General features: G+C 43.9%; 1 protein-coding gene across 1 annotated transcript in view; it reads right to left on the bottom strand.

Moving 5' to 3' along the window:
* Nucleotides 1-26,173, bottom strand: part of LOC109510122 (VPS10 domain-containing receptor SorCS1-like) — a 47,063-nt gene extending 20,890 nt beyond the window's left edge. The window contains 9 exon segments of the mRNA XM_019860231.1: nt 1,056-1,301; nt 2,419-2,508; nt 2,843-2,961; nt 3,406-3,470; nt 8,058-8,131; nt 10,909-11,067; nt 11,322-11,421; nt 12,517-12,584; nt 25,386-26,173. Coding sequence (XP_019715790.1) covers nt 1,056-1,301; nt 2,419-2,508; nt 2,843-2,961; nt 3,406-3,470; nt 8,058-8,131; nt 10,909-11,067; nt 11,322-11,421; nt 12,517-12,584; nt 25,386-25,970 — 1,506 coding nt within the window. The 5' untranslated portion in view covers nt 25,971-26,173.
* Between the last annotated feature and the right edge of the window lie 1,460 nt (nt 26,174-27,633).

Genomic DNA, 27,633 nt, shown 5'->3' with positions numbered 1-27,633 from the left:
CGTCGACACTTTTTTTTTTTTCTTTTTTCTGTTTAACACTCTCATGCTGCTGAGTCACAGCAGCTAAATGATTTGCAGGCGGAGTGTTCAATGAATGACATGCTGGCGATGCCCAGCCGAGCCGTTGTTGGAATGCAAACAAGCATTAATCAGGGCTGCAACACACACACACACACACATCCAGTCCGCGGTCATGTGCGACCTCACTCTGTCAACACACATCCCGGGAAAATGCCGATTGCAAACCTGCCAGCTACAAGCGCTGCCGCTACTGCTGGTGCCTGCTCGCTTTCACAAACCGACTTTTCTCCTTATATAAGAGAAACCTGGCACAGTAAAAACTTGCAATGCGTCAGCATCTGTTTCATTATTGCCAAACCAGCGCAGAATAAGAAAAGATGCTTGTGATGTCGGTGGATGCTTGTCAAAGGCAGACTTGTTGTTTGTTGACGCTTCAACCGGAATGTATTTTAGGAAAGTTATTTTTTTCTCCTGTTATTTGCCTCCCGTACTGGGATCACGAAGAGAGTTTGTTTTTTCTTTTGGATACACTGAGCCCCAGCTAATCGTGGGTGTGTGTGCCATGGCCACATGGGGGCAGTATAATACAAACATAGGGATGTATTCATATAAATTGATTGATTGATTGATGCGGCATGGTCGACTGGTTAGCACGTTAGCCTCACAGTGCCGAAGTGCAGGGTTCAATTTCACCTCCGGCCTTCCTATGTGGCGTTTGCATGTTCTCCCTCCGCCTGCGTGGCTTTTCTCCGGGTATCCCGGTTTCGTCCCACATTCCAAAAACATGCATGGCAGGTTATTGGAACACTCTAAATCGTCCCGAGGTGGGAGTGTGAACGCGGTTGTTTGTTCGTTTATGTGTGCCCTCCGTTCACGGTGTGCCCCGCCTACTGCCCGAAGACAGCTGGGATTGGCTCCAGCATGCCCGTGACCCTTGTGAGGAAAAGCGCATTAGAAAATGCATGGATGAGTCGATGATTGATTGATTGACAGATACATGGGAACGGTCACCGCTCTTATAACCGCAGAAATATTAGTTGTTCTTCGCAGAGGATAAAGAATACATGACGGTGAGTATTCCTATATTATGTGCCGCCCACCTCGTAAAGGTCGATCATGATGTTGCCTTCCGGCCCTCCGCTGCTCACCACGTCCTCCAGCATCAGCGTGAAGAAGAGACCCCTGGACTCGGACATGTACAGGTTGTACGAGTCGTTCTGGTGCCAGTCTTGAATGGCCGCCACCACCTGGTTGTCATCGGTGCTAATAATCTGCAAGTCCTAAATGGAGGTGCAGGTTGCTAAGTAACAAGGCCCCAGTGTCAAAAGAGGAGGCACAATGTTCATGGCACACGCTTGTGATTTCTCACTTGATAACTGACGATAATTGAGAATAACAACGTCCAGTGATACGCATCCTCCAGTTTGTGACCAAGATGGATGAATATGTGCAATACTGCAAATCACTCTTGACCCGACACCCCCCCACCACCACCCGCCTCACACCCACCCTCTTAATGCACAACATTATTTTGCACTAAATGGTGTCAGAACACAGCGCTAATGCAAATGAGCTTTTCTGCTTCAAAAGACTCCGTTGGAGATGAGGGGGCGCACGCACGCGTAATTTAGTTTGGAGAATCAGGAGTACATCGTATGACTTTGCCACTCCAAAAAGTATATTGGATCGCATAACCTTACATATTTTGAATGACATTTTTCAGAACCAGTCCAACAGTTTCTTATCTTTATTTTGTCGCATATCGTTTGGCTGCACCGCTTCCAGTTATGCGGCTGGGGATGTTTTATCCAATCAGAATCCAGCCTCTCGGTGTTGCCATGTCAATCTAATCTCCCCCGAGCCTTGAGAATCAGGAGTGCTAATCAATGTAATTTATATGATAGTAAATTAGCAAAGGGGAGCTGCTCTTGAACCAATCAGATTTCAAACTCATTCTCCCAAGGCTAGCAAGCGCTCCATCGATGACATTGGCATTTTGCTTGACATAATTTGTAATTATCGTAGTTTGCCTATTGGTAAATTCGTCTCTGTACATTTTTTTATTTTACCCATTTTGTATAAGCCGGCATGAAGAACCAGTCGAGGTGTTGACACAGAAGTAATCCTGGGTTGAGCTATCGACTAATCTGCCCTTCATGTGTCTTGTCTAAGCTAGCACTGCTCTTGTTTTTACGGCAGGGGAGGTTGGAGTGTTCAGGGGAAACCCGTCCATGTTGAGAATCGGAACCCGTCGACAAGAAACCTCAACGGATTTGGCAGATCAAGCCCAGATCCTTTGTAGTCTCGTCTCTGCGAGAGCGCAAACATCAAAGCATCCTGATATACACTAAGTCCGGAATGGTTCAACACTCCAGACACTGCTTCATGTCGTCTTACTTTTGGCAGAGTGTACTTTGGAAGCTTGACCGGGTAGAAGGAGTGTCTTCTGTAGGACACGTAATGAACGGACTGGCCTCCTGTTGGCACCTAGAAAAAGAACGCAGGTCGTCACACGTGAGCCACGTGTTGAAGTACTTCCTCGCGCGTCTTTAAGTGCTCACGGCGCGTGTCAAACAAGTCACGCTGCGCTAAGACGCCGGCCGATTAGAACGCTGCGCCGAGATGAGCTCAAACACACAACACTGTGATTTTTCCATCTCGCGTCAACCCCCACCCGCCGCCCCCTTGCAGGATAATGGCCCCCTTTTACTTAATGAAAAACACGAGTGTGCATTAAGACGCAATTGAATGCGACGCTTTTTACGGCTTTTAATCGACTTTTAATGAAGCCAGACCTTGCAATAAAAAAAAAAAAACCCACCTGGATGAAAACATATTCATCCTGCACCACCAGGGAGTTGGGGATGATAAATCCGGGGAAAGGCTTGCCCTTGTTTCCCTCTGAGCAATTTTGAAGTTTGCAAGTGATGTACTGCGACCCTGTGGGCAAAGCCAGACAAGAGAGCTAAAAATACAACAAAGGGGGAGGAAAGACAAAAAAGAAAACAAACAAGCTTGTGTGGGCTACGATGAAGGTTTTAGCTGCGCTCATTGCCGGATTTTGAAACTGCAGAATTTTTGGCGAGCAAGATGAGCTCTCCTGTACAAAGTGGCGTGAGCTGTCCCGGGTCGTTAGCGTCAGCCCGACGAGCCGTCTCCGGGGACACGACATTAACACACTGGGCTTCAGAGGACCGCCCTTCTCTCGGCACCGCGGCCGAGGAAAGAGCCAAGTGGCAGCCCGGCCTTTGAAAAATGAATTAATAAAGCTAATTCCGAGCCAAGAGCGAATATTTCCGTCAAGGGAGCCAGTGTAAGATTTTCAAGGAATTGAAAATGAAAGTTTATGGACACGTTAAGAGAGACGCTGGCCCGAGTACTGACGTCCATCAGAGACGTTGATCTCCAGGTGGATCATTCCTTGCTCTTTGTCCAAGCCCAACCTGGACCTGAAACAGAACGAAAAACAACAAGTTCGTGCCAACACAGCTCAAAGACGACTTCAATCTATTCACTGGTATAAACACCACCAACCTACATACTAATATAAGTAAAGTAGTCAGTAGCTAAGGTCAGTTATTTGCCCGCCCCCCCCCACCCCGCCCCCTCGACCACGAGAAGAGGAGATGCAGCATGTACACGAACACGATCGCGTTCACGATCAAGCGTCCTCCTCCGCCTCCCGCCTCGTAACACTTAATGACTAATTCAAAAAGAGGCTGAGAGCTTTCGCTGCCAGATGCGGCTCATCTCTGAGGCAAGTAAGCTGAGTGACAACAAATCCATGAGGGAAGTAATGCCAGATGGGGAACAATGCAATATAGACAAGGCTGTTTGCCGTCGCAACCGAGAGCTCCCTTCAAGTGACCAGAAAGAGAAAGCCGATCAATTTTCTGGAGCTTCATTTTTTTTGGTCACACGAGATTAATACGAAAAAAAAAAATACATTAAAAAAAAAAAAATCTGATTTCAACTTTAAATATGAGGCGCATAATGTATACAGTTGGAGACAAGGCGTTCAAAGCTGGCTTGACACCTTACTTTGAAAAAGTCAGTGTTATAACTTATCAGTATTGTAAAATTTTTAACCAAAACCCTAACCTGAAATCCTAGGCTTGGCCGGAACCCTACTTTGAAACCTTAAAACTGTCTTGAAACCTTACTTTAAAAGCAAATCAGTGTATAAGTGATGGCTATCATAAATGAGTTGAGCAAATAAATTAATCCCACAAAAATTCTTGAAAAGAGGCTGCCCCCCCCGCCCAAAAAAAAGAGTAGGGGTTGGCTCACCAAAAAACAAACAAATAGAATCAAATACAAATATTAAAAATGGAATTTATTGTCATTGCGCATGCACGAGTACAGAGCACCAAAAAAAAAAAAAAAACGACCAACAGGAGGAGAAAAAAAAATGGAGAAGCCTGACGGATCGCCAAACGGCGCCTTGATGATCCCCTCTTGGATGAAAAAAAAAAAAAAACCCACAAGGCGGAAGGGAATAAAAGTCCCAAACTTTGCTCCGATAAGGGAGGGGCACAGTGTGTGACTAGAAGAAACCCCGGCAACAGTCACGCGAATAAGAGACGTAAACGACAACAATTCAAATACGGGGAGGGGGTATCGGGCCGTGACTGCAACCTACCAAGGCAAGGCAAAAAAATGTTAAAAAATCTATGGACCACAAGTATGCAGGGGGTCCACTCCATTATGCAGTCGGTGAAGGCAGGATCATTTTAAACCAATAAGATTGAGTGGCTGTACCTAATGTAGTGTCCAGAGCCTCTGCTGATATGAATCAAACATCCGGTGGCTGTAATAATAATGCATTATTGTATTATGGATAATACGCGTATAATAATCTGCCAGAGTTGGAAAAATAATGCCCCGGAACGGCTATGCGATCCATATTTAGCCGTCATGTTTTGACGATTCTCCGCGATAACGAGCGTCCTTGCGGGAGCACGAATACAAGCGGCTCGTCGATAAAAGTGACGGACGTGTGACCTGAAGTGCGCTTTATGGCCAAGGTGTATTTAGTCATTGCGCGGGGCTTTCAGGGGAGATTTTTCACGCCGTCGCTAATGCGGCGACTGACAGCGGTGACCACTTGTTGTATTAATAAGCGTCTGTTTTGACACGGCGCCGGCTTCTTCTCATTTTCCATCGCGCGCGTGCGCTCGCGACGACTCGAATATAACGAGCCGGCGTCCTGCCTCCCTCAGCACTGTGTAATTGCTTGCCAGCTCCATCTCTTTTAATGGACTTTCTGTCCAATACTTCATCCTATTCTATCAGCAAACAGCCCCCCCCCCCCAAGCCCCCCTTTCCTCCGAGATGGAACCCCGGCCATGTTAAACTGCCCCCAGGCCCATAACTAATACACACGCGCGCGCATGCACACACCTGCATTTACTGTATGTTAAAACGTTCTTGTAAATCTTTGTTGGGTCGGGGCTGGGTGAGGGGGGGGGCAGGATGCAGCAGTGTAATTCCTTCGTAGGGACTTCAACGTTAAAAGGAATTTATGGGAATGTTCCGATTGAATTTATTTCCTGAGGAGAAATCAAATGGAACAGAAAAAAAAAAACCAGGCTCTTCATCAAGCTCGACTTCGGGAAGAGCAACAAATATCGGGAAACACCGTTTTGGAACTCTGACACTTTTTAAAGCTCGAACTTAGGGTTGAAACTTGGACATGGGGATGAAAGCCTCATTTGAAACCCAAACTTTGACTTTAAATTCTTTCCAAAAATACAAACTCGGACTTAAAACCTCACTTAAAAAAAACGTAAAGCCCTTATTTGAGACCCCAACCCTCCCTTAAAGCCCTGTTTTAAAAAAAACACAGTCTGGCTTGAAACTAACCTTGGAAACCCTAAGCCCTAAATTTAAGAATTTGAAGCCTTACCCCTGACATGAACCCCTCGTTTGAAACCCCAACCTTGGCTTGAATTCCTTATTTGAAACACGAAACCTGCCTTGTAACCCTACTTTGGAACCCAAACTCTGGTGTCAAATCCAACTTGAACTCCTAATTTAAAACCCTAACCTTGGTTTGAATCCTTAATTAGAAACCCTACCCATAACTTAACACCCTTCTTTGAACCTAAACCCTGATTTAAAACACAGACCGTGGTTTGAAACCCTAAATTCAATCATGAACGCTGCTTTCAAACCCCACTTTCAAATCAAACGGTGGCTTCAAACCCAACTTTAAAACCCTAACGTTGACTCCCTGAACCTTAACTTGAACCCCTCAACTAAAACCCAGTCCTTTGCTTTATAATCCAAATCCAGGCTCGAAACCCTAATTTCAAACCCCCATTCCAATGACGCAAACAAAGACCCCTGTTGACTTCATGAGGCTGCAAATGAGCATCAACCATCAACGCCTCACTTCAAGGTAAGGCTTTGAAGAGAGTTGTCAGGCGGGAGGCAAACAATTTGCGCCCGTTTGCATTTAACACGACGGCGTCTTTGGGCTTAGCTGGAAGTCGTCAGCTCTTCCCTCTCGATGGTTCTCAAACTGACAACAATAAAAAGGCGTTTTCGATGAAATATTGATCAGGGCCGTTTGAATCCGGGTATTTACATTGATAAAAGGCTCCGACGCGTGCAAACAACGCCTCGGGTCAGGAATGAATATTCATCAGCGATCAAACCCAAAACGTGGCACGGGCTGTATGGATGCGATTATTCGATATTTCATGAGCTGAATGCCTTCACGTTATCAAATATTAACCTTCATGTGTAAACTAGATGCCTCGTATATTATGCAAAAACAAACAAATAAAAAATTAAATAATACATAATTTACCAAAACAAGTTTGTCCTCCCTAAACTCCTTCGCAGTGCCGGCCATCATTGTATCTTGTCGTATTTCCCACCGGTTTTTAAAATCAATGTTGTACTTTTTCCAGATAAATGTCATCCGATGAACAGACATTGATCGATTTGGAGCGGATGTGATGCTGCAGCGTGAGTCATCCCACATTTACGGACCACACTGTCCGACAAGAGAAAGGCGACTGTAGGGGTCCATTTTTGTTCTTTTTTCGATGTGCTCTGCCGGGATCACAGTTGGACCACCAGGCTCACAAGCTCTGAAAAGGCGATGGGAATGCCTTTTCATAATAGCCCACCGTTGTACGGAATCCAGTTCCGAGATATAAACACTAGTAGCAGATCGAGACTTTAAATCAGGAGTATCAAACCCATTTTTGTTGCGGGTCACATTTTAGTTCCTGTTTCCCTTGGAGGGCCGTAAGAACTTAAACCCTATGAGGAAGAATAACGGTTTATTCAACTATTGACTGTAACGAGGGGTTTGGGAACAAGAAAATGCTTACAATATCGATTTATTACCTATTTATTACGTATTTATTACGAGTGATAATTTGAAATTTTAGTCCAGATTTCAGCAAGCGTCATGGAAGTTGACGTGTTTGATTTGCTTTCGCAGGCCACGTAAAATGATGTGGCGGGGCAGATCTGGCCCCCGGGCCTTGAGTTTGACACCTGTGCTTTAAATGAACTGCCAACGCTTCTTGTGAAGAAAAAAAAAATGTTGTTTTTACATTTCGGAGACTGTCAAAGTGCATTCATTCGCAATCAATTAATCGTCTCAGTGGCCCCAAATTATCCAGAAACCATTAAAATATCTCTGCCGTTTGAGAAAACACTTTTTGTTGCACGTTGCTTTGAAACAATGATGTTGACTTGTTGAATCCCGCCTCCTCATCTGTACTGAAAGAGTTTCTGTTGAGTGACTCTAAAATGCCACACAATCAATCAAGGCCGACAGCATCTCATTCTTCTTCTCTAAAGCAATTGAACAGTTGGAAGTGCTTCTAAGTGAAGTGTGCCATCTAGGTGAATGGTGTTATTACAATGTAAATTTTTTTCTCATAATGTTGCCCATCCCTGACCTAAACAAAACCCTCCGTAAGCAAATAAAATAAATTTAGCTCCCATTTTTTTTGGGGGGGGGGGGTGTTGCATTGTATGCATTTCCGTGCGCCTATTTGTTGACTCACCAGTAGAATCTGTTGGGGACAACGTTGTCGTGCACAAGCTGCCACCTCCTGCCAAATTCCACGGAGACGTACAGCTGGAAAGAAGAAAATTCAAAGATCACATTCAAGGGAGGATTACGACCGACTGCAAAAATTTGCCGGAGTCTTTATTTTCGGAAGTGCTGTGAGAGGATGAACTATGCCGTTAGTGCAAATTTAACGCTAAAGATGAAATGCTCCGCAGACAGGCGGCGCTTTTTGATATGCAAATCCGCTTCTGTATTTAAAAAGTCTTCCTACACTGACTCAGCGGCATTCCAGCTTATTAATTGGCAAGAGAGAATACATTATTAGTTTTTTTGTTTTTTTTTTTTTTTTTTTTTTTTGCCATTGTAAACTTTTTTTTTTGCCTCCATGCCGAGACAAGAATTTTTTTCTGGTTCTACATTTGCATACACATTTTTTTTTTTTCGCCTCCATGCCGAGACACAAGAATTTTTTTTCTGGTTCTACATTTGCATACACGCGGTTCTATTTTTAGGGAGCGTTCTTTTTTAAATTCCGAGGTCAGCTGTAGTGTAGTGGTACACACAGCCAACATTGACAACCACGCTGACATTATCTTTTTTTTTTCCCCCATTAAAATGAATGGCAAATACATTCCGACCTTCCGCATCCGGGTCACGGCACCAATTGAAAAGTTTTGAGGAAACGTTTACTGGTTTACCTTTAATGCTTGCAATATTATACTAACAGTAACTATACTAACAGTAACATAGTGAAACTAGTTTTCTATGCTATTGCTAATTTATTATATTTATTCTACAAATATATTGCTAATGCTATATTTTATATTGCACTTATATTAAACCGTGTACAGTTCTTTTCTGAAACATTTATTTTGTGCAATGAAACACTTTGTTTTTTTTTTCTTTCACCCCCAATTTTGCTGCTGTAGACTGCAAATTTCCCCAGTGTGGGACAAATAAAGTTTATCTCATCTTATCTTACTGGATGTCTATATATTCTTAGATTAACAATTCAATGGATGCAAGAAAGTTTGAGACCGTGGAGCCCTTTTCTGCCAGATGCAGAAGGTCTAATCTGACCAAAATGGTTCCTACTCCGATGCTGTTTTAGCCCTCCACAAGTACCCCCCTACTTCTGCGGAGGTCAACGTTGATTAATTTTCCATCATATGCCGCCGCCCCACAAGAGCAAATAATGCTTCTTCACTCGTTTAAAAGAGATCCTAAGTGAAGTGAACATGTGCTTGGAAAATTACGGGTCTGACACTTACCATGTGGTTACATCATCATGATGCCGCTAAGGGGACACATCTAATTGGTTCATTTGCCATGCGGCTCAGATGAAGGTCAGACGGCTTTCTGGCTAAACACGAAAGTTAACCAAAGGGAGTGTGAAAGCACCCGTTTAACGATTCAGTTTGGCTGTTAGCGCCAAAAGGCTCTGAGGAGGATTCACATCATTTTTGTCTCATCTCGGCACTTGCAACTTTTAAAAAGACAAGACAATCGATAAATGGAAAATGAAACCAATCCAAGAGTAATCGCGCCGCGGGAGTGATGAAAGAAAGGCTGAAATTGGGCTTTACAAAGACATACGGAACGACCGCGGGGCAAACTTGTCGAGTGCATCTTTATTGGGGCGGTGGATGGTTTGTCCACGAGGCTTTCATCTCCTCACCGCACCATTTATCTCACTTCTCACACCTCGCCTGCTCGGCTCTCTCGATATCAAGTGCCGCAATAGCCGGCCGGGGGGCCGAAGTTTGATGTCTGCGCCGTTGAGCGGAGCAGACAGCGGGCTTCTCGCCAACTAATGAAGGCTGTGCGCGTGCGTGCCTTTGTGTGCGCGCGCCTGCATCAATACCTCACAACGTCGTTTGCAAGGTCACAGTTTGGTAACCTCGCCCTCGTTGGTGTTGTCTGTGATGTCACCAGTTGGTTACCTTTTAAGCACGAAGAGCTGATTTGAGATCCACGTTGGGGTCAATCAATGGACGTAAAGCGAATTTTGACATTGCTGCATGATATGTCTTCAAGTATCATGTGCCAAAAGGTGTGCGTATCCCGATATGTGTTAGCATTAGCATTAGGCTAGTGAACTAAACGCTAAGCTTTGTATCCATATATACATCCATTTTTTGATACGCTTATCCTCACAAGGGTCGCGGGGGGGTGCTGGAGTCTCTCCCAGCCGTCTTTGGGCTGTAGGCGGGGGACACCCTGAACCGGTTGCCAGCCAATCACAAGGCACACATAGACGAACAACCATCCGCGCTCACACTCACATCTAGGGACAATTTGGAGTGTTCAATCAGCCTGCCATGTATGTTTTTGGGAATGTGGAGTACCCGGAGAAAACCCACGCAGGCACGAGGAGAACATGCAAACTCCACACAGAGAGGCCAGAGCTGGAATCGAACCCGGAATCGAATACCTCCGCACTGTGAGGATCGATGCGATAACCACTCGCCTACCGGCTGCCCTGCTAAGATTTGTAATAAAAAATATATATACACAATATGTTACTGTTTTGGTTTTATTTGACAATATACTTCAACTGAAAGTGGCAATGAATAGTTTGACGCCTCTGTTGTTTTTTGTTTTTTTGTGAATTTTATTGAATTCACAAGTCAGGTCACTCATATCTCAAGGCCCCACACCATCTCTCTGCTCCCCTCATAGGATGTACAATCTGACTGAAGTCTCACGTGGCACTAACGAGTGCTCCATCAGCATCACCTTTTTGCTTCCATTCAGCGATTGTGTTAACTCTGCTTTTTTTGCTTTTTTTTTTTTTACCCCCCTTTGCCGTTTCGACGGCATCTGACAGCTTTGGGTGTTACCTTTTGGTCGTGGCTGTAAGCCAGGATCCAGTCCTCCTGCTCGGGGTGAAAAAGAAGACTGAGGATATCAAAGGCTAAGCTGTGTTTCTGATAGGACGCCCCCTCGTCAAGGCTAATGAGCAGGCTGCTCTCCACCTCCGGGTCGGTCAGTAGCATGATCTGAAATGAGAGGAGAAAGACGACGGCGGGGGATCAGCGGCCCAACCTGACAGCAACCGCGCCGGAGGGCTCGGTTGTGCTCACGCAGTGTGCTGTTCTCACTCGCTCATATACACACACTCATGCCGCAGCCTCCCGCGGGGCTGTTTTGCAGTGAAAATGATAGCAGCTCGCGCGCGGTGATGATGAGCCCTGACAGGCGGGATTTTTTTTTTGGGGTCTATTCTCTCTTCCCGCAGAGCGGCAAAACTTACCTTGCGCTTGTTGTTGGGACTGACGTACAAGTAGCTCAGGATGGTCTTGGGCCCCGCTTTCTCATTAAGTTTCTCGTACGTGCTGCCGTAATCGGTGGATCTAAAATTCAATTAGGAGGATACGATGAAGGGGAGAGAGCGGAGCAACACCTAGCGGTTCGGATGCTGATGCTATCATTAAGCGTGTCAGGCAGGCGGAAAATTGCAACAGCAGAATTCGGCAAGCAATTTGCTAGATGAATGGATATTTCTCTAATTATCAAAATAAACAAGAATATTCCGTGTAGCATGCATAGTGAGGGGATGAGTTCTCGTGTTTATTACTATTATTATTGCCGTTGAGGCTTGGTGGCCACATTTTTTGTACTTGACTTTAAAAGCTACACATACACACTGAAAAATGTTTTTAAATATTCTTTAAAAAAATTAAAGAAATTGAAAAAAAAAAAAGCTAAAATGCGAATCCGCAGCAAGGTTATTACAATTAATGACAGTTATTGAAATAACGGAAAGTACAATGAAAAGAAAAGCATTTGCATGAACAAAGTCAACAAAAAGCAAAAAAATGCTTTTCAAGAAACGAAACTATCTGAGACGACACTTTATGTTTATAAAACTAACTAAAAGTCACGAATTATGATGAAAATGTCCTTCGCTTTTGTCTTTGTCAATTCAAATCATACAAGAGCTTTTGGCTGTTTTATTTTGATATTGCTGTACATCTGCACAACTCCATATTTAAAAAAAAAAAAAAAAAAAAAAAAACTAAAACTAAAACTAATACTAAAACTAATAAAAGCTAAATGGAAATGAAGCCCTTTTGCAAAAAAAAAAAAAAAAAAAAAGTTCTAAAAACTAAAATAAACTAACTGAAATGATACAACAAGAATCCAAACAAAATAAAATAATAACTGCAATGAAAAAAAAAAAATCCAAAACAATTATAACCTCAATCGGTAGGTAGTGGACCACGAGCACGTGGCGGCCGACTGTGCTGACAACCATTTCTTGGTAACTTTAGCTCATCAGCATGGGTTGTTTTTACCCCTTGTTGGAACAAAGTCTTGACCTGACGTGCCGGGTCCAAACCTCAACCGCCATTTCACCCAAATTGGGTTACTTCTAACTCTACTCAGTTTTAAGAGCGACGCATTTCCCAATGCTTCTCTTTCTAAAACCCATTTTCGGATCTTACCTCCACAAAGAACTCTCCGTCACTCTGCCCGAGCTGAAATCGTAGTATTTGGTCAACATGAGGATGACCTAGGACAACACAGCACACATATTTACATTTGCATGGATTCCCACTTTGAAGCTATTCTTCTGAAATCAAAATAGACACGCTTCAATGTCATATATTCATGTTGCCGGCGCCACGGCGTGATCATTCAACGGGCCCAGACAGTAGGCCTCGTAAATATCAGGGACATCTTTTCTAGTAGGGCATCATAAAACCTGTCACGGGATGCACAAGCCTTTACTTTATAGCCACGTAAAGCTGTCCGTTCCCTTGTTCATTACTTACGGCGTTAATGTGGAAAAAAAATGGCAAAGCGCGGACATTTCTTTGTCAGCGCGGCCGGAGGAACGGGCTTCAAAAGTAGGTGCGATTTTGAACACGGTGAACTTGAGAAAGAGTTTGCTTTCCCTCCGCGAGTCGTTAGCGAGCCTGAAGAGTAACGCGGGAGGCAGTGCGTCGACGCGCTGCCCTTCACCTTTTCGTACAAATTAACGTCTCTCGAGCGGCGACGCGTCTCGCACCGAGCAATCATAAAAATCTGCTGATGGCATCGCTCTCCTGGGTTAGCTTCCATTGTGTTGCTTTTTTTTTTCTTCTTCTTCTTTCTGATTATCAAGTGTTACGACTGTTTGGAGGGTGTGTGATGTCCCTCTCGAGACCAATGACTCATTGTGTAATGAAATAAGCCGCTAACTCTTTTTATTTACTTATCCAAGCTCAACTTTTACAGAAATCATCTCTGGAAAGTATCGAGGCACTTGACGCCAGTCTTTATTTATTCATTCCCAAAAATAGCATGCATGCATATAGATTTTAAATGTATGTCTCAAGCAATGCGTTTGCAGTCGCTTTGGGCCATACACCAATTCCAAACCTGGATTGAAATTACTGGCTCGCATCAGGAAAGTCATCTGGTGTAGAAAATCTTGCCCCAACATCCTGGGTCCAATCCTCAACCCAATGCGCCGGGTGTAAATAATTCAGCATTGACGCGGCCCCTTTTGGGCCTTGCCCTGGGTTAACTATTTCACTCAATTTTCGTTACTTTTAACCCAGCGGGTTTGGGAATGTATAAATCAGAAGTAGAATTATTTATATCACATAAAAAAAACACAAGCTCAAGAAATGGTTCGATTTCAAGCAATGAAATCTCAAGCCTGGATCCTTTCCAAGCTTGGAGTGACACATCAAAAACAGTAGGAACCCAGTTCCAATAAAATGCCCTTTACATCCTCCCAGTGTTGCTCCCTCATGGACAAGGCACACTCATTGGAAAAAAAAAAAAAAAAAAAAAGTCACACGCGAGGACGAATCGTTTGAACCCCCTCCCGCGCCGTCCTCAGTGTGTCGGTTATTTTTCTGCATTCATTTGGGCCCAATTCAGCCAAATGTCACTCGCATGCGTCATATGCGGAAACTTTCAAGGGGTGGGGGGTGGGGTGAGGGATGTTAAACACATCCGCGCCTCGATGCATTATTCACTTTGTAGATGTTTGCGAGAGAAGCAGGTGTTTGAAGCCGCTCGACACACACGACATTGTGAAATCACACAACAGGCATGACGCCTGTGTCTTATTTATAAGCACCCCCCCTCCTCCCCTCCACCTTTGCCTTGCAACAAAAGGTGTCATATTGTCATGTGGGCGACCCTGTGACTGCGCCACCCATTCAAGTGCGGTATCATCAACATATCCGCCGGATTACTCAACATCCAAGAGCAAGCAAATAGATTGTGCGCTCTCTAATCCTTTGTAAAAGCTTAAACCTTGGAGGTAAACTGGACTGGGACGACTGCAGTCATTATGCAGGAATGAATAGCGGCTTAATAGAGGTTTAAAGGGATTAGGCTGGAGAGATGACTCGCGCCAAATGAAGGTGTTGCACGGGGAGAAGAATGAGCGACGTACGGTTATCAATAAAGCAAACGGTGGGTGTGTGTGGGGGGGGGGTGTTTTGTTGAGGAAGAAGGGGTAGCGGCGGGCTGTGGGGGTCTCGCTTCTCTTAGTCAAATATGAAGCCCTTGTGACAAATGAAAGCAACGACGGTTAAAATTCATGACAACTCCCAGGTCGCCACTGATCCGCTCTTATCAGCCGTTGCCTTGAATGGAGTTGGCTCATCAATAAAAGTGTCGTCGCGTTTGGCAAGTGAAATTAAACAGACGGATGATACCACGAGAGCAATCAGGGCGGGCATTGATGACGGGAATATTAAGACAAATATTTATCAGGGCCACGCGTGTTGGATATCGGCACGTCGGCGAACTCGGCTGCACATCCCGTCACACCTGGACAATATCTTTTGCAATGAACGAGTACTGCTAACCAGAGTCGATGGGGAAACATCCTTGAATAGGATGAGACAATAGCAATACACAAATTGATTTTACACATCCTTAACTGCAGACTACTTATTGTTCCAAAAATAGATCCGAATCGCATCCCTCTAGAGCAGTGGTCAGCAACTCCGGTCCTCAAAGTTCCGTCTGGCTGGTATCCTGCATGTTTAGTTGTTTCCCTCCTCCAACAGACCGAATTCAAATGATCAGGATATCCTGCGTCGGGTTCTTGCTGATGAGCTGATCATTTGAATCAGGTGTGCTGGTCGGAGGAACCCCAAAAACGTAGTTGTGCCACAGTCAGCGGGGTGCTTTAAGAATATATTTAAAATGATAACAAGAAAAATTCTTTCAATGAATTGATTTCAACAACAATCTGGACGGATCGAATGACATCCACCGCAAACTTCCACGGAGCTCAGAATCTGCCTGCCAGCGACTCGATCACATACGCTAAAATGGCGTGACACCATCTGCGCCACAACTTAGACCTGCTTTTATTTGGGAAATGGGCAATGGACGGTCCCTTATATAGCACTTTTCTACCTCGAGTACTCAATGCGCTTGACACTGTTACCTCATTCACCTACTGATGATGCACCAACAGGAGCAACTGGGGGTTCCGTATCAAATGTCGAGTCTATTTTCTGTCACTAGATTGTCAGATGCGCCAGGGGCTTGTGATAGCAAACGCCCAGGGAGGCGCAGCACGGTCTGCCAAATTCCCAAACACGGTAAACTCGACTTGCCTCGGCATAAAAATTAAGATACGTCAGTTTTTGACACAGAGCGTATGTGCGTCTATCGACGAAATAAAGCCCTTTAACTTTGTTCCTCGTACGAGGTATAAAAAGTTGGAGAAGCTCGGGATCCACAGGGATTATTTCCCCTCAGAAGACAATTGCGCAAGATCCAGCTATAAAACCGCAGACCATATTGACAAAAGGTGAAGTGCTGGAATATCAATTATCGAGCCTGGACAGACTTTGACAAGATCAATCCTGTATTGACCCGTAGTTAACGCAAGCCAGCTTTGTTTAATTAAATTTTTGAAGTTTTGATGTGATTATGATTAAACTAAGTGATTACCCGAACACATTAAACACCAAAACAGGAGATCCAAAGATCATCCTGTGGGGTAATGCGAAGACATATACAGCCTGTAGGAACGTTAACATTGCAGTAAACGCCATTTTAAAGAATGTGAACATCAATGATACTCCGGGGCGGGGCGACATCGTCTAAGAGGTTGAAACTCGAATCAAATGCTCACATTCAAGGGCACAAGATTGCACTCGCTGACAGTGAAAGTATAATCACATAATTATCGCTCTGAAAATGAACACCAGCGCAGCAACACGCTTCCTTGTGCACTTTAATAACAGCTGAGTGGAACATTGGAGACTTTTGTCGACGACGTGATCACATCCACTCGTTAGGAAAGGGCGACATTTTCGAAGCGGTGTTGTGTTGGCGTGCGTTCTTTTGATCTCACTCGCGCTGCTCTGTTCTTTTTTTTTTTTTTTTTGTCAGCAGGTCAGTGCGAGCATGAATTATGAAGCCACTTCTCAATGTCGCAATGTGGAAAATAAACTATTGATACCGCAATAAAAAGCTGATGCGGGGGAGCGGCTCTCACGGTGACTCCCAAACATGCAAAGAGGTTTCGTAATCAAGTTGTAAATTACAATTAAGCGCAAGACATTTTTATTGATATTTTTTTTGTGCAATATATCTTCTGCATTGGAGCCTTACGCCATTTCTGTGCTTTTTGTTTTTTTGATATACAGGGTGAAGTTACTGTAATGATAGGTTTGGTAACAAGAAAATGCTGACAGTATCACTCTTTATCTATTACAAATGAGAATTTTAAATTTTGGTCGAGATTTTAGCAAGCGTCATGAAAGTTACCATCTTGGATTTGCTTTCGCCGGCCACATAAAATGATATGGCGGGCCAGATCTGGCCCCCGGGCCTTCAGTTTGACACCTGTGCTATAGCCTTTTGGCTTCTTTTTACTTGGTGTTGAACGCACATGTTGTTCTTGTTTTTTAGTCGATGGCAAAAGTAAATGAATCGGCCTCACTGTTCCAATACTTGTGGAGGGGAGCGTGTCTCACAAACCACACACAGTGGGTTGCCCACAAACACGATAATAAGCAGCAAGACAAGAAGTCCACACGCTACTACAGCTGCCTGTGACTGATAGTCTGGCTTCAGTGGGCGAATGAAGCGAGGGCAGCATCCCCGAACGCAAACATGCTTGAGAAGTCACCCGAAACTGCTCGCTTCTCTCGCCTCCAAATGAGGACCTCGGCGAGTTGATGAAGCAACCCGCTGAGTGTGGAGACTTTATCCTGCTCGAGGGAGGCTTGATCAGTTCAGGCCAGATTAGACAGCCAAACTGTCGAGCGCTGCCCACTGCGCATACTAAAAAAAAAAAAAAAAAAAAAAAACACGTTTGCAAAGTCAGCTGGATGGAAATGACTGCATGCAAAACGGGTTGCGTCCGAATCTTGGAGTGAGCGGATTTGGTTAAGGCGCTGATGAACGTCATTACCGCAGTTTGAAGTAAAACTATCCGAACGGTAAGCTCTCGGTCACCTGGCTGCTCCATTTGGCTAGCACTGTATGGAAAAGCTACTTTTCCCTGGAGTTTCCAAGGTAACGAACAAAATTGCGCATTTCTGAATCAGTGTACCACCAAATTTGTTTTTGAGTTTTCTATTTTCAATATAATATATATATAGATATAATTTTTTTTTTCTTTTCAAAAAGTTTCAAAAAATTTCTTTGCTCAGCTACCTTTGTCAGCTACATGCAGTGACGAAGCAAAACATTTCATTTCTCTTCCACTAGATGGCAGAAAGTAGGAATAATCGGAGTAAGCAGCTGGTCAATTGTTTTAAATGATATTAAAAATTGGCAGATTTTTTTGTTACACATTAAAACATAAAGACAAAGATATTTGAACATTATTATATGTTTATCAAATGATTTGGCCGATTAATCGGTTCATCGGATTTTTATTCTGCCAAATAGTGTAACCGGCCTCAGCCGAAAAAAAATCCATATTGGCACACCAGAAGGAGCAGCACAATGTCCACTGAGTTCAACAACAACAACAAAAAAAAAATTGGCCAAAAATGTTAAATTCTTTTCAAATATCTTTTAAATTCTATTCAATTGTATGTTTGCATTAAGTACAATATTCTAGAGTCCTATTTGTATTGTACTTAAAAACACATTCCAAACATTTTTTGGGGGTTCGGGGGGCTGGAACGGATTCATGGCATTCAACCTCCTTTAGCAGAAATTTGTACAATTGTATGTTCAGGCACCACTGTACGCGAGTTGGCTCAAATAAATGTTGGGGAGCACTGAACCATCAAGTATTATCCAAATCAGTCACGTACCCAATAACAGGAGTTTGATTCCAAAAGAGCAGAGTGCAGCACTGCAGCACAACGTTGATACCTCATTATACATCGCGCTAGTCAAATCATCCTAACCTGATTTAATGGAATTTTTCTGCTGAGCCTTCGGCGTAGAAGCAAGAGACCCCTCGAGGGGAACACAGCTTGCCAATAAACAACACACGCCGCAGGACGGCGAGGCACTCGGGAATTTCGCCGCAGGAAGGCGCGGTGGCTTTGCCGCGCCGAACTCGGCCGACCGCTGCTTTTTCCGAAACGGCCCTTTTATTTAATACAAAGCAGATACTCGTCGAGCAAAGCGCATCTTTTATTCTCCCGTTGTCTTTGCCGCAGTGGCGGGGTTAGATTACCTGCCTTTGTGAAGTCAATGAATTGCACTTGTTCCTTTTGGTGTCTTTGATGCGAAACCCTGCTGGAAGCCTCTCCAGCCTGTCCATCACAAAAGACACCTGCGGGGGCCGTTCGCACCGCGCGCGAGCAACATAAGCATGAGCTTCCACTCGTCTGATGGATCTGCTCTGGGATCTGAAGGCGGCAAGCATGAAATAGTAAGAAGTTGATTAAGAATTAACTGGTGGGAACCTATGGATCATCTCCCCCTAAAGGCGCTTGAAGATAAACGGGCTCGCCTGGTGATGTTGCGGCGCTGCTTTTAGCATGCTGGGATATTACAATTAATTGGCTAACGAGAAGAAAAAAAAATGACACTGCTTTTTTTTTTTTTTTTTTCTTGCAAGCACATTTCCGTACAATATCACCGCAAAGATTCTTGGCACACCGCAGAGACATTTTTATTAGCCCCTTGAACTTTATTGTGCTCTAAATCTACTTAACAGTGCATATGTTTAGCACTAATCATATTCCGCACGTAGTATTTTTCTTTGTCTAAGGCACGGAGCCGCCTGTATAACATTGTCACTGTATCTATAAAGCTTTATGCGCATTGCTGTCTCAGGCAGGAGCTGCAAAGGGAACAGAAATAACTTATCATTTCAAGGCTCGGGGTCTATTTTACATTCCGTTACATTGCCACTGAATTTGTTCGCCGAAAATTCAATCTGGTTTTGCACAGCATTTGCATACTATTATTATTATGATTATTATTATGGTTGTAGTTTTTGCCAGTCAACAAAAAAATGGTAGCCAACTCTATTGTAATGAAGAAAGAGAGTAAAAAAAGAAAAAAGTCCAGTGAATCAATGCTGTAAAATGACCAGGAAGTTGGCAATTATGGTTTGAGGTCAGTTCAGCCATTTTATTTCAACTCCTCCTCAAGGGTGTTGATTCAATCGCTATCAATTTTGAGCTTGGTGTACTAGACAGATGGGGAGATGCTACATTAAGAAACCTTTTGAGTTTTTGCCACGGCGAGCGTGGGCAGAACAGGTGTAGAAAGCTTATGATTGAACAGGAACATCACATTTATCATATTCAAGATTATTAATGTTGCGGCTGTTATTTTCAGTGGTAGGAAATAGCAGAGTACTGATATTCCACCACTTGCACATAAGTCGAATTTTCAGGCATCTGCTCATTCGTATTTCATTTTTCTGAAGACTGTTGATCTTTTTTTTTTCTTTCATCACTCGAACACAAACATCTGTACTCATACTCATACTCGTTTTTTGCCACTCTGCGTGACTGACGACAGGATGTAAAAAAAAAAAAAAAAAGACGTAAATCGAGAGATGCAAAGTGTGATTGGGACCTCACTTGACTGATGGATTGAGTTTGTGAGTGACACCACAGGGGCAACAGCGACGTGGAGGGATGGAAACCGGGGAGCGTTCACGACGATCACAAAACACATCCGGAGTGATTCGTGGCAAATGTGTTGTGTCTTGTGCATTCAAAAAAAAATCTCTCTGCATTTGGAAAAACACATCGGTAAGTCCGCATTGTCACCTCCTTGCTTTTAAACGACACTCAAATTCTGGCGTTCTGGATTTTTGGGGAGCGGCGAGGGAGGGGGGGGGGTCACTGCTAGCTAGCTAACAGCCCACTGTAGTGACAGAAATGGGCCAAGTTTTGCCTGGCGTTTTGTAAAGAAATGATCCAAGGATGTTGGCTTTTGTCGCCTTTTAGCAATCCTTCGAAAATGTCCAAGGCAAACGTCAACATAGTGAGCGACCGCCCGACTGGTCAACACTTTTTCTGGGCGATTCACGTTTATGTAAATTCATCGGAAGGCCTCATGGCCCAAAGGGCGAATGACGAGCACGCTGCATCTACACATAGACACATACAGGAAAGCAACTATACGTATGTTGCGTTCAGGAAACTCGGAGCTGCGAGCTACCTTTGGTATCTTGAGATTTCTTTCGTAACAAGAGGCAATATCTTCCTGTTGAGGCGTTTCGTAACTTGAAAATGTTCATATGAAGAGACGTTCGTTAAGTAGAGGTGCCACTGTAAGATGTAGTTGGAACAAATCTGTGAACTGCCTTTCAAACTAGCAAAGGCTTCCGAAGAATACGCCATGTTTTACTGCAAACGTGCGGCAGAATCCTCTTCCTCCTCTTGTAAAGTGTCACTCTCCTGCGTGTCAGCCCTCATTACCTTCCAAGTTGGCTTCCCGGGATGATGTAAGACTAAAGTTCACGCGCCGCCATACATCATCCAACACAGCTGATTGGTTTTCGACGTCCTCTCAAGCATGTTCTTGAAGAGTCAAATGTTGGCTACGTGCGCAGGGTTCAGCATTGGGCTAAACTGCTGCATGACATTTGCATCCGCTCTGAAACTCCCCCTTCCGCCGACCATTGACGTGATCATTTATCCTCGGTGGACAATAGCTTTGTTGCGGCGCCATGTGAATCGATCGCTTAACATTTGCCATTTGACTGATTCAAAGTCAAGATATGATGTGTTTTGGAGGTCTTTCGCCCGTTCGGCCCATTGAAATGTTGAACTTTTAGACTGAATCAAATCCAAAAAACAAAAAAAACTTGGAAAATACATGTACTTACCAGGTAATGTACTACTCCACTAAATTTGGGCTAAAGAAAAGGTCTGCTCACCCCAAAATTTGCTACTAACAACTTTTAAATACACTTTAGCGTGAGTTCAAATTCCAGACTTGCAATAGGTGAAAATTTGAGATATAGAGACCCAAAACTATTCATATTTCTCCTCTCATACTTGCCATAAAAAATTAAAATACATTGTAAACATTTGCATACAACTTGTACCTTTAAGAGGCGGGGCCTGGTGGGGTAGCGTGTGACATCAGCGAGTCTGCCTGCGAGTGTCTGGGTGAGAGCTGTGGCTTACAGCAGCGCCTCGGTGAGTGTCCTCTTTCCCATATAAAAAGCGCATTACAGGACTGTAAAAACTCATCAGAAATAAAATTGCCTCAACCGAACGTGATGCAGCGGCAGAGCATTGCATGTGCAATGAACCGCATCCAATTTATTGAGAAAAGCGAGTGACAATGTTGGGATTAAGTTCTTGCATTTAGATGTCGTATCACAAAGGTGATGGCGTCGAAAGAATCATACAAAGTAAGTGTTATCACTTGCAACAAAAAAAAAAATCCCCTTACGGAGAGGGGTGGTGAAAAGTAAAAAAGGTGTGGGCGACTTTGTAGCTTTTGATGATGAAAAAGGCAACAAACTGACTATCAGACCAAATTTCACTGGTGGGAAATGGCCTGAAAGGCATTAAAAATGCAGCTGGTTGGCACTAAAAAAAAAAAAAATTAGGATACTCAGACTTGTTAGTGTTACACTTTGTGACGCTCCATCCATCACGTAACAAGACAAGCCGTGATGAGAAGGAAGCTGGCGAGACGGGTTAAAAACAGACCATTTAAAATTCAGCACATTAATTGAGGAGCAGAACTGGACCTGAATGTTTAAGGCAGGGGAGATGAAGGCAACTTATTAAAATCTGGCCAAAGGTTTCTCCGGGGCTGCTCGGGGCAAGAAAAAAGACGGTTTTTTTTTGTTTTTTTTTAACCCCGTGATAAGTGAGCCAAAAGATGGATAAACCCATCAAACTATGCCGACATAAAAGTTTTTAAGAAGCCACAAGCTTCTGGGATCAGCTCAATATTGAGATAGATGAGAATCACCCTTTTGGCAAGAGAAGCAATGAAATGCGCTGCTGCTGGTAAATCATTTCAGCTTAAGGCCGTGCCAGAACACCACCTCTACGCACCCCCTCCCCCATCAAACTTACATTTCACTTTCTGAATAAAGAAAACACTCAAACTCCTCTTTTGAGTATTCGGCGGGCTCACTTGCAAAACCTTGAAGCATGTTGTTTGATTAGTGCGGCGACTCTGAACGCATCGGGCGCAACTAAATGGAAACATTGGACGCGACGCCCCGACCGAGAAACCAGATAAGATGTGCACACGCAACACTACCTTGAAATGATGAGGAAAATTAAAAATCAAGAGCAACGATCCCTTCAGCGAGGTGAAAATTGCACTCGCACACACAAATAGTATTTTAATACATGGGCAACAAAGCTAGCACCGCTGCAATCCCCAGATACTGCGCGCTCTAATGAGATCCAATACATGAGTTGTATCAAACATTCTGTCTTGGGAGACTGTTAGACAGCATCACTTTCAGGAAATAAAAAGAAGACGCTCACGAACACGGTCCTCTGATTAAAAGACAATGCGCGTTTGCTAAAAGCTTTTTATTTTTCATGCTAACAATGTGAAATTCCATCGAGGAGCCGACGGGAATTAGCATCGATTTTACGGCAAAAGGAAACCTTCACGCCGAGCAGCAACACATACAAACAGAGCATAGGACAATACCGACGGAGGACAACAACTGTCACTGGAGCTTAGTTGGGGACCGTCCCTGCCTCTTAATTATGCTACATCTAACTGCAGTCCGGTGGACTGAGTCACTCGAAATTCAGACTTGCCTATACAGTAAACCATGCTCCATCGCGGGGTTTACGTTCCCGATCAAGTCAAACCCGCGATAACGCAACTTTATTTATAGAGCACTTTAAAAAGCAATTGGCCACAAATGGAGTTATGCGCTCCAGTTAGGAGGCAAGCAGCAGCATTTTGGACCAACTGGAGAAACTTGAGGGAGGACTGGCTGAATACAAAATTGGCGTGGGGGTGCTGACTGAAAATTTGGAAGACGATGACAAGCGACGGCAACGTGCAAATGCAATTGGTCATGCAACAACACATTTGGTAGATTTGGGAAGGGGTGGGGGGAGGGGTGATTCCCCAAATGGCTGATTGGGCCCGTCACACAGTGCGTCATCTGCTTTATGGGAGCTGCAGCCTTGTAGTGCCTTAAACATTTTTGATCCACCAAAGTACATTTGTTAAGACAAGGCAAGGAAGGGAGCTTTCATTTCATATCAAGCATTTCATACACAAGGTAACTCAATGTGCTCCACAAAATCAAAAGTACATTTAAGAATAATAGGGGCATTAAAAAAAAAAATAAAAAATCATTTTTAACTTCAGTTCTGTTGGCAGCTTATTCCATTTGCATGCAGCAGAACAACTAAATGCTGTTTCACCATGTTTGCTTCGAACTCTGGCTCCCACTCACTGATCTGAGTACATTTCAGTTGTATTTAACTTTGAAGTTGAATGCCATTACGTTTAGTCTTTGAGAAAGGCTTTGTTTTTGTATTTCAGTGCAATTTTCATTTATCTTTTATGTGTATGACACTATGAATAAAACCGTTGTCTATTTTCTTATGTATACTTAGGCCTACTAAAATAGTATCTATTAATGTTGTTTATTTTGGTGGTACTTGTGTAAAAAGTTTGAGAAACACTGAATTGGATCATGAACTCCTCCTGTCTGGGATGCTGCATTGCCTTCCAACTCGATTGCACTTTGAGACCAACCTGGTGTGTCCTCTATAGTGAGACCATGTCAGATGTAAGCGAGCAAGCCTCCTTAAAACACATTCATGCATCTTTCAAGAGGCCTCGATAACCTAGTGCCCTTCTCACCAGTCTACACGAAAAGTCTATTAAGGGGGTTACCAGGACCTGCTGCCCTGATTCTGCTGCTTGGTTTCCTGACAAAAGACAGACAAAGAAAAAAAAAAAAGAAGCAGCAGCAGCAATAGCAGCATATTCCGCTGAGCCTGAATGTCACACACAACCCTTTATCTATCGAAATGATTTGAACTGAGCCCCCCTGCTGGTGCAGAAATCTCCAAAGAGGCTACTCGGCAGCTTTTTGTGCCATCAACATCACTAGAAGTGCCTGGCTTGCTCTCAAGTGGCCTGTTGAATTTTTAAAAGCACATAATCACACAGACTGAATGGAACTAACCGAGTTACCGAAGGGCGCTTCATTAAGGAGAATTAACGCTCGGGGGCCACATCATTAGGTACACCTGCAATCACTCAGTTTGATGGATACTGTCAGAGAGGCACTCATTGCATGTTTATGAGTTGCGGTTTGCACTTAGGCTTTGTTTGCGAGATTTTGGAGCTTTTATTGAGCTGGCAGAGTGATGCAGTGCAGTTACACAACATTGAACCCGCAATAATAACTTTTTAAAAATTATTATTGTTATTATTAACAGCTAAAAAAAAACGTTTTATATATATATATATATATATTATAAATCAATATGAAGTAAATGTTCTGCATTTTGTGCGTGTTAGATGTTATAGTGCGGCTATTCGCAACCAGTGTGCTGTGGGAAATTGAAAAAAGATTATTTGCGCGTGTCAAATAATGTATCTTTGTGAATATTTCTACACCAATGACATGTCGTGATAAGCAGAACAATTTAATGCTGTTTGGTGGCTATTAACCAAAGTTGGTGATCAGTTTTTACTGGTGTTATGCCTCACGTGTTTTCCTCATGTAAGAAATGCGCCTTGGCTCAATCAAGGTGATGGGAAACAAGACATTCAAAAAGGAGGGAAAAACGGGGACGTGCTGACATTTGATATCCAGTAACGTCTGACGTTTCATTCGTCTTAACGTAACTATGCATGCTTCTTTCAAGCCAAAAGTGAGCCCCCACACTGCGTCAAAACACGTCCGTGCGTAAATCCCGAGCGCGTCTCGAACGAAGACACTCACGCTGCTGTTCTGGCCGGACCAGTGCACCATCGCCTGGTTGTGCGCGGTGTCCCCGGCCAGGGCGAAGGTGGAGCTGGCCAGCTGGACCTCCACCGGGTCGGGCAACGAAGCTTCGTGCGCGCCCTCGCCTCCCACATCGGCCCAAGTCTCTGCGCCCCTCGCGCTTCTCCCCCTCCGGTTCTCATCCGCGGTTGAATCCACATCATCCCCGTTTTCCTCGCCGTCCACGTCGTTTTGGTTGTCAGGCGGCGAAAGTTTTGCTTGATAGTCCGACGCATTTTCTTGGGGGCAACACGCGTCTTCTTGCCGCGCGGGTGGTGCCTCGACTTTGGGTGAACTTCCCGCGATCGCAGCCGTGACTTCGGAGCTGCCGTCGCCTCCGGGCGATCCGACAAAGTCCCCGACTGGAAGCGCTCCAAAATGCGCCAAATCCTGCGCCAGGAGCTCCCGGGGGGGCGCGCTGATGTGCGCCAAATGACCCGAGAGACTGCACCTTACGTCCGGCGTGCAAGTTGAGATGGAGGAGACACGCGTCCACTCGGAGGAGAAAAGCAGTAAAAGGCAAAAAGCGTATCGCGGCGCCATGCTAAAACGGTGTTAGAAAGGCTTCATTTTTTTGAGGGGGGGTAGGTGGGCGACAGTGGTGCGTTTGTGTTTCATCCACCTCGTGGAGTGGAGCCGGTGAATGTGCGAAGGGGCGGTGCGGGCGGCTCGTGTTCCCCTCCTGATGAGAGAGAGGAGGAGCTGGAGGCTGGATTCTGCATCAGCCAGGGTGATTTTTTTATTTTATTTTATTTTTTTTAACAGAGGTGGCAAAAGTACTCACGCTGTACAGAAGTAGCAGTATCGATACTTGTGTGACAAAAACCTTAGAAGTACTGATTCAACTTTAGTGAAGGGAAAAAAAACTGCTGTTGTGACTTTTAGCTTGTCCACAAGTCAAAATGAATGTTAATCTTAATTATATGCAGTGCCGGTTTCCTTTTCACTCTGTTTTATTAGTGTTGGCTCAAGCTTTTTATAAAAATGTGTTCCCCGAACTTCGATAATGATTTGAGCTGATGCTGAATAGCTAATAAGCGCAAAATGAAAAAAATATATATATACTGTGCTGCCTTGAGATACGAATTTAATTTGTTGCATGGCCACGCTTGGGGAATGGAAATGCCATGAAGCCCTTCCAGCACCCAGAGCTAAAAAACAAAAACAAAAAAAGAAAGAAAAAGAGAGCAGAATGTGTTTTAATTCGGAAAATAGCACTTCATGATTTTGTTCTTGATTAAACACATTGGAATAATACAAAGTAAAGATGAATTCATTGCGATTCCTTCTGGTGTGTGCAACTTGGCCACCGGGTGGCAGTATAATAACATCTTGAAGACAAAAGTAAAGAGGACTTTCCCAACTACTGCGTGACTCAGTAAACAGCTGTAAGACTAGTCGCTCTTAGCAGAGGATAAAGCATATATGCCTGAAAATGTTATATTGTCTGCCTACACCGTTTAGGATCAAAATATTCATGGCTTAGTGGGTTTTAAGGGGGCGGCTATTAATGCGTTTATAGCTTTGTGCATTGAATGTTAGCATTAAGCTCGCATAAACCAAATTATAGTCACAGTATGTGCTTCGTGACTTCCCACAACTGGTATTAAAAGTGGTCTCTCACTTAGTGTAGGGGCTTAGGTCACAGTATGTGCTTCGTGACTTCCCACAACTGGTGTCTTAAAAGTGGTCCCTCACTTAGTGTAGGGGCTTATTAACAATCTGCTTGGAATCAAGAGAATCCCAGGATGACATCATGTGTGACATCATCATCATCATCACACAAAGTAATTAAAGATCTTCAATCAATCAACCAATCTTCCCTTGAGACGTTTGAGGTAATATCACCAAGCCTCCCACAGTTGTCACCTTTATGGATGATGCGTGCTGAGTTTTTTTTTTTTTTTTCCCATTATTACAAGTCTCCAGAAATCAATTACCGTCGATTATGCCACCCAGGTAATGACTTCAGGCCATGGACACAAAAACAACCGTTATTTTTAGACACTGACAGCACAGTGAAAAACTGCCCCCGCATACGTGCAGCTCACCACTGACAAATTCACCAATTCCAAATGTTTCTATCCCACAAGCTATTAAGCAAAAAATAAATAAATAAACGTGTTTTGGGTGCATCTATAGAAGCCACAGGATGCTGCCAAAGCCCTGTTAAAATAGGAAAGTAGTAAAGTAAGGAAGTATGTTG

This window comes from Hippocampus comes, unplaced genomic scaffold (assembly GCF_001891065.2).
Source record: "Hippocampus comes isolate QL1 unplaced genomic scaffold, H_comes_QL1_v1.1 scaffold39, whole genome shotgun sequence".
Classification (NCBI taxonomy): domain Eukaryota; kingdom Metazoa; phylum Chordata; class Actinopteri; order Syngnathiformes; family Syngnathidae; genus Hippocampus; species Hippocampus comes.
This window is presented reverse-complemented; position numbering and strand designations above follow the sequence as displayed.